We start from the raw sequence: 7,261 nt of genomic DNA on the forward strand, positions 1-7,261 counted from the left end.
CGAGTTCATTATACTTGTAAGGAGAAACAACGTGTTGATTGACGAGGTGGACTGGGAGACCATGACAGATACAATAAATTCTAAGTGGATCAATGTCTCCCTCTATTGGCCACCAGCTGTAAACACAGTCCTGTGATTGTACTTGGAAGCTGTTCAGAGTCTGACATGGGAAATATGGGACAAGGAACTATATCTATATATCCACACTGACACTTAACTTTATTTACCATGAGCCCACCAGCGGGTGGGCCCATGGTAAATAAAGTTAAAGTTTTTTTTTTCTTCAAACCTCTTCCACCCACTTGATTAGCAGTGGTTGATGAAAGCTGCAAATTACGGAGCCCCGCAAGGGACAAAAAGAGAAAAAAAATTAAAATGACCTAAGATGAACCTTTGTGAGCGCTCGCAGAACTTTTGCGAGATCTTTTGCGAGACCCCGTGCTTACTAACTGACATCACACTCATTCATAGCATGCATAGATGCATCAGAGAGCAACTTAGGGGTTAGTATCTTACCCAAGGATACTTGGCATGCAGACTGGGGGAGCCAGGGATCGAATTGATCAGTAGATGACCTGCTCTTCCTCCTGAGCTACAGCCACCCCCTGTTCTTCTGAGGAAAGAAATGCTGGCAGCTCTGCTCTGTGTGGCAGGTTAAATATATTGGCAATGTTGAGGTCTTATTGAGTCAGTAGAGGGCGCTCTGGTGCCATTGTGAATTCAACAGACAGCCTGCAGCAGACTGCGCATGTGCAGCACAGCAGTAAATAAAAAAAGCTTCCCAGATTTGGCTACATCTGTGACTTCAGTAACACTTTAAATACTAGTGAGCATTAGTGATGTATAAGCAAATATTTCCTTAATCTCTCATAAAGCTTTTCTCCTCCATTACTACACTTTAGTGTGTAATTTATAAACACGGGCAACCACATTATTCTTTATTAAAAATATGTATGTTATATGCTTAAGTAATGTCTGATGTTATAAATGATGATGTAATGATTTTTAAATAAAGTATTACATGAAGTACAAACCTATTAATGTGGTTCATGGGGTCAGTTTGAATTAACATTTGGACAACAGAAAATGTTATAGACTAAATTTAACATTACAGTCTCCTGTAGTGGAAGCTGCTGTTAACCTCTTGTTGTTAGTTTGGGAATAATCTTACACACTGAACCAAAATCAACGTAAAACATTCAAATGTAAAAAGACTTTACTCTATACCTTCTAACTATACACGTAGAAAATTATAAATTAGGAAAAAAAAAAAACAGAAAAAAAATACATGAAACATATTTATTGCATTTAAATTCATACAGTACCGATCATATCATTTGTATCAATTTAGACCAATAAAGATATTTGTTGTTGCCCATACCAGTACGTCCTAATGTGAGTCGTCCTATCAGATACTAAAGATCACGTTTCAAACTTTCTTCTCACTGCTCTTGAAAAAGTCTTTAACAAAAGTTTTAAGAATGAATATAAGAAATACCTGACTATAAACAGAACTCAAATCTGAATATACCTCCATTTACTTTTTGCTATAAGTAAGTATATGATATTATGATGTAATATTGTAACTGCACATAAAGCTGAGCATGTCTGATATTTGGGCAGCAGAGGAGCAAGAGTGGCTTCATAAAAAGCTTCTTCTTGGCTTTGCTGCTACAGCTCTCCTCACTGACCTGTAAGACAAGCACAAAAAGACAAAGTGATTTCCAACATGTAAAGATATTATGAGCTGAAGACATTTAATAATGTGAAGAATAAATCAGCCTGCATGGCAGCAGAATTACTGAGAGAGCTTCCTGATGTGACTTCAGAATAAACTGCTGCATCAGCTGCAGGACTTGATGTTCCTGTGAATGAAGAGAAGATCATTGAAAACAATAATATCATTAACCAGGAGGAAACTTGATGTCTCCACTAATGCAAAGAGTAAGATAGATTTTATTAACCAGGTAATTAATACATAAATATAAATATTAATATAAACAGCTTTACATTTTAAGAGCAGATAAACATGTTGAACAATATTCAGTGGAGATGATGGCAGACTTTGCTCACCTTTGTTTTTCTTGGCTTTTTCTTTTTTGGGCTGTTTGACCTCAGCATACATCAGACTGTCCTCTAAAAGAGACGTCAGAGCTCAGGACACATTTGTTCAGCACAGATATGATGACAAGAACATTACAGAGTAAAAACATGAGAGAAACTGTTTAGTTTGGGGACATATAGATGGACAATACCATACTGTACAATAACAATATCATTCTGTATATGAAGCAGACAAACTTACACTAAACTCTGAACGGCCCTCGGTGTGTATAAGATTCAACTCTGCTGATGTGTAGTGGTCGTATGTAGTAGCTAAGCTTGGTCAGTGAATAACTAAACTCCATGTTGACCTATAATTACCTGCAATATAATGATGTGATGACACATTCAAGTACAAACACTGAATGAGACTGTTGTGACTGTACCTGCAGCTCCCGTCTTCACCTCAGAGTAAACAGCACTCTGCTCTGCTTTTTGATGCTTCTCTGTGAAGATGAGCAAATAAACAAAATAAAGTCATTAATATTGAAGCAAAACCCTTTCTAGCCTTTCTTTTCCATATTGAACAAATAAACAAATAAATTCAAATAATTATTTATTTAAAAAAAATCTATATTGTTTTCGACACTCACTCTTTTTTCTGACGTTTTTAAATTTGATAAGAGCATATGTGACATCTTGGGGTTCATCTGCACCTGGAATGTAAAAATGTTGCACTTAGTTTCTTCTTTTCTTACATGCCTCTCAAAATATAGAAAAAACTGTATTTGATCATTTTCAGTGTTTCCTACTTGATTCATAAAAGTTAGCAAACCAGTGGTGCTGTCTGTGGTGCTGTGTGATCAGATATTTTCAGAGCATGAACCCATCATGGTGTTACTGTTTGTGTTGCTCTGATATGAAACAATAACATTTGTGGATTCTTTCAGTCGAGTTAAAGATACAATCAGGTTGTAAAATCCTGTTTGTTTCTGATCTTTTGTGCATGTAGTCAGTTGGTTATTTGGATGTTTGTCCAGCTGGATTTTGATAAATGTTCTTTGAAAAGCTGCTGAGCACAAACTGAACCTAAGAAATGTTCCTGTTAATGGAGACTGAATGAAAAGTCAATATTAATAATGATAATAAAGATCGGTTTAAGTGCTGACCAGGATGAAGAGAGTTGTGTTCATGAGTTTCATTCTGGTTGACTCCATGATTTGAGGAGGAGCCCGGACTGTGACTCTCAGACTGGATCGACCTGAAACAGGAAATAAACACAATAAACTCAAAAGTAACTGATGTTTGTTTAAAATAATAATAAAAAGTATTTTACCAACCTGGTGAAGCAGGAACCTGTGAAAGAGAGAAATGTTATTACACATGTTTGTGATGTGAATTGTTCCATTTGTGTTTTGTGTCATGAGATCAGAATACATGTATATGTGTGAATAATTAAAGTGTTTAGTAAATAAACTCTCTAACGCAGCATGAAAAGAAGAGGCTCTTACACTTGGACTGTCTGCAGCGATACAACAAGAGCAGGAGAATAATAATGAGAGAGACTCCACAAACCAGTCCAACCATCAACCACAGAGGAGATGAAGAGCTGTCAGCTCCTGACACAGTTACTGTGACAACAAACAATAATACATATATTATTAGTAAACTATAATGATATTAAAATTTCATAAAATTGTTATTTAACATCCTTTCAAAACAGAGATCTTATTTTCCTTCTCAGTCATCAAACTCATTTATAAAACTCCATCAGATGTTTTGATCCTGCTCACCTTTAACTGACATCCAGCTCTGTGCTGACTCTCTTCCTGAGTACTGACACTTGTAGAAACCTTCATCAGACTTTGACACTGCAGAGATCTTCAGCTCCCCTCGGGGATCATTTTCAATAAGTTTGTCATTGTGATAGAAAAACACATTGGAAAGTATTTTTTGTGTTCTCAAGCTGCAGCTCAGACTAACAGAAGCTCCCTCAGTCACAGGATGAACAGGACTCACCAGGATAGGACCATTATAATCATCTGTGACACAATCACACACAATTGTTTCAGTCACATCAGCTGGTGCACACTTTTAGAAAAAGCTGACATTGCATGTGTCCTATTTTTACCAAATAATTTCTGTAAAACTTGTTTTTGAATTGTGATCTGTGAAACTTCATCTCTTAAGGTCTGGGTTAGTTTTTGCTGCAACAGGAACAACACAGAAGCATTTCACTAAATTAGATGATTATGTTCATGTTCATATGTGACTGCTGTAGCAGTGAGGTGTGGTTTCAGCACAGCTGCAGGAGCAGAGATGGAGCAGAGTATTCATGGATATGAGCACAGTGCAAGTAAAATAATGCAAGTTTGCTGCTCTGATCTCCCTGACTTGCTCTGCACAGCATAACCTTTGATACGACTGCACCTTTTCACATTATAGTCTTTAGGAATAACCCTGATAGATTTGAGCGTTTTGGCTCTTGGCACTTTTTTGCAAATTGGTTTATGGCAAGACTGAATGAAATGAGATGAACAATCAGAACAAAATAAACAAGAATCACATTCACAGCAAAGCTGAAACAAATGTTCATGTGATGTTCAAGTCATTAAAATCCAATAAGTAAATGTATAATAACATACTCTGTACAGTGATGTTGACTGCACTGCTGAACTCTCCTGATCCAGACTCACACCAGTACACTGCAGTATCTGACTTTGATGTGTTGATGTCACATGTGGATCCAGTCATTCTCCTACAGTTAGAGTTCCGCTCACCGTCCTCAGGGAACTTCCTCACTCTCCACTCAGTGAAGTTTCCCTCACAGGTCAGTGAGACATAGTCATAGGTGAAGTGTTGCACGCTGTCAGGACTCACTGTGAGAGACGCTGCTGAATGAACATCTGGAAACAACATGCAGTGAAGAGACAAAGCTCACAGATGTTAGGATTCAAAATTCTATTTTAAAAAAGTAATATTAGCAAAAACAAAAACAAAAACAACCCCTCACTTTATGCCCTATAGAGGTTTTGATGTTTTGATGGACTCAGTCAGGAACAGTTCAAAGCATGATTTGATATCATCAATTGGACAAGACACATTTTGCAGGTGCTGTGGTCACCCTGATGGCATTTTCAACCGGATGCTAACTTAATTCTCAGGTGGAGATAAGTTCCCATTCTTTTACTTGAATGCAGCAGCAGACTCAGAATGGCCATCCTCTTCCTCCTCATCAGTCATTTCTTGGTCTGGATTTTATTTTGTTCCATCTTAAGCTTCTGACACTTCCTTATCTAATCCCTCCTCACTGTCAGCTTCCTGGCCTGGGTCCTCCTCACTAGTGTGGTGATCAAATATGTAATCAAGAGCCTCACAACAGGGTATATCGACCTTCCATGACGTTGCCACACAGTGACCTTTGAGCAAGCCCTGAACAAAGCAGTATACACCAAAGCTATGAGAAAAGTTCAGTGCTGTTGAAACAATGTTGCAGCTGTCTGTGAGAAATGGCAACACAGGTGTGTGTGTGTGTGTGTCTGTGTGTGTGTGTGTGTGTCTGTGTGTGCGCGTGTATGTGTGCGTGTGTGTGTGTGTGTGTGTGCGCGTGTCTGTGTGCGTGTGTGTGTGTGTGTGTGTGCGCGTGTGTGTGTAGGTGTTAAGGTGTAGTTGTGTGTGTGCGTATTTCCAGTTTTTAAATCTGTTAAATTTGACTAGAATGCAACACGAGGGTTAAAAATGACAATAAAGTCTGACTACTTGGAAGTAAAATATAAAAAATGAGGACCAGCTCAAGACTTTTACACATTGCTTTCTATTCCCTTCCTCTTTATGCCATCACTGTAATTAAAAAGGAAAAGGTAACAAAACAGGAACAAGTAAATTCAGTTTGGCTTGATCATAGTCAGAAATGAAAAGATTGATTCTTCTTCTCAAAATAGTTTTTAAATGGGTTTATCACAGTGAGAGAGATGTTGGTGAATTAAATGATGACATCATATCAGCTCAATGAAACGATAAACAGAAACAAACTGACCTGCAGACCAGACAAACTTTGGCTGACTGTGATCAGTGTGATACTCTGGGTCTCCTCTTCCAGCTCTGCACACATATCCTGCTGTGTGTGTCTGTCCATGAATGATGTAGGAGTCCTGTGCAGTCCCACTGCCATCAGGTAGCAGCTCATAACTGGAGGATTTCTCTGATAGATCAGGAACAGCTTTATACCAGTAGAAGCTCCATCCTGCAGACGGATGTTCAACCTCACAGTTCAGAGTTACTGAGGCTCCAGGACTCAGCCATGATGGAGACACAGTGAGGACAGATCCTGTTGGAAAGTAATGAATCATTTTTTTGTGAAGTTGTGTTTCAGTGCTTTCTCACTGCTCTTTTAGTTGTTGTTTCTATTTGAAAGCTTATTTCTATGTGTTTTCTGTTTGTTCTATTTATCTGTCATGTTTACGTTGTGACTCCTGTTCTACACTACTTGCAGTGTTACTTGTAGAGTTGCTGCATAACTAATTGTGAATTTATGTTGTTTTGGAGATTTGCTGAAAGTGGTTGTTTCACATTCATAATCCCACCTAGTCTCCCCTCCTTGGATCACATTCCTGACACTGATTCTTTAGACATTTTACACGACTATTCATGTTCAATCCTAAAGCTTCATCTATTCAGCATGGTTGCTAAATCCAAACTCACCAATTTTTTTAATCTTAACTGAGTCGCTGTACTCTGTGTAGTAAACTGGGTTTCCTCTCCTCCTCTGCACCAGTAGGTTCCTCCCTCTGAGACACTGATTTGTCCATTTGATAGGGAGACAGCATAAACTGGGTAATTATCTCTGTACCAGTAGTATTTCCATCCAGATGATGATGGGTTCACAGAGCAGGTCAGGTCACACTGCCCCCTACTGGAACAGCTGTGTTATCAGCTCTCAGTTGGGCCTTTGGTTTATCTGCTGCCCCGTTTAGAAAAAGAACAAAAGTCAGTGACTGAATCAGAACAATTTATACAACTAGATGGAAATGTTACAAGCAAACTTTGATGATGGAGTAAAACACGATGTACAAATGTCACACAAAATACTCATTTGATCACAACCGTGAACATTTATATTTGCTTTGCTACAATCAGTCTGTATGTATGAGAGTTTATTGATCAGTGATGAGAAGATGAGAGTTAAACACTTTGAAATAGTTCTTTTAAATCCTAATGA

At 38.2% G+C, this 7,261-nt stretch overlaps 1 protein-coding gene across 1 annotated transcript; it reads right to left on the reverse strand.

The window, feature by feature from the left end:
- Window positions 1-1,285: 1,285 nt before the first annotated feature.
- Window positions 1,286-5,264, reverse strand: LOC120746991 (low affinity immunoglobulin gamma Fc region receptor II-like). The gene is made up of 11 exons (XM_040052566.1): window positions 5,234-5,264; window positions 4,689-4,949; window positions 3,837-4,085; window positions 3,555-3,674; window positions 3,384-3,399; window positions 3,213-3,304; window positions 2,697-2,759; window positions 2,490-2,549; window positions 2,074-2,136; window positions 1,803-1,865; window positions 1,286-1,691 (listed from the first exon to the last, which is right to left on the reverse strand). Exons 1-11 carry the CDS (start codon window positions 5,262-5,264, stop codon window positions 1,684-1,686), a joined length of 1,026 nt encoding a protein of 341 aa, XP_039908500.1. The 3' UTR covers window positions 1,286-1,683.
- Window positions 5,265-7,261: the final 1,997 nt, after the last annotated feature.

Source organism: Simochromis diagramma, unplaced genomic scaffold (genome assembly GCF_900408965.1).
Source record: "Simochromis diagramma unplaced genomic scaffold, fSimDia1.1 OVJJ01000412.1, whole genome shotgun sequence".
Classification (NCBI taxonomy): Eukaryota; Metazoa; Chordata; class Actinopteri; order Cichliformes; family Cichlidae; genus Simochromis; species Simochromis diagramma.

Bases quoted from the DNA above. Each gene is read 5' to 3' on its own strand.
- LOC120746991 (XM_040052566.1), bottom strand. From the start codon at position 5,264: ATGGCCATTCTGAGTCTGCTGCTGCATTCAA. The intron at 4,950-5,233 runs GTAAAAGAATGG...TGTTGTTTCCAG, and splicing joins GAGTCTGCTGCTGCATTCAA to ATGTTCATTCAGCAGCGTCT. The intron at 2,137-2,489 runs GTACAGTCACAA...CGTCTCTTTTAG, and splicing joins GGTGAAGACGGGAGCTGCAG to AGGACAGTCTGATGTATGCT.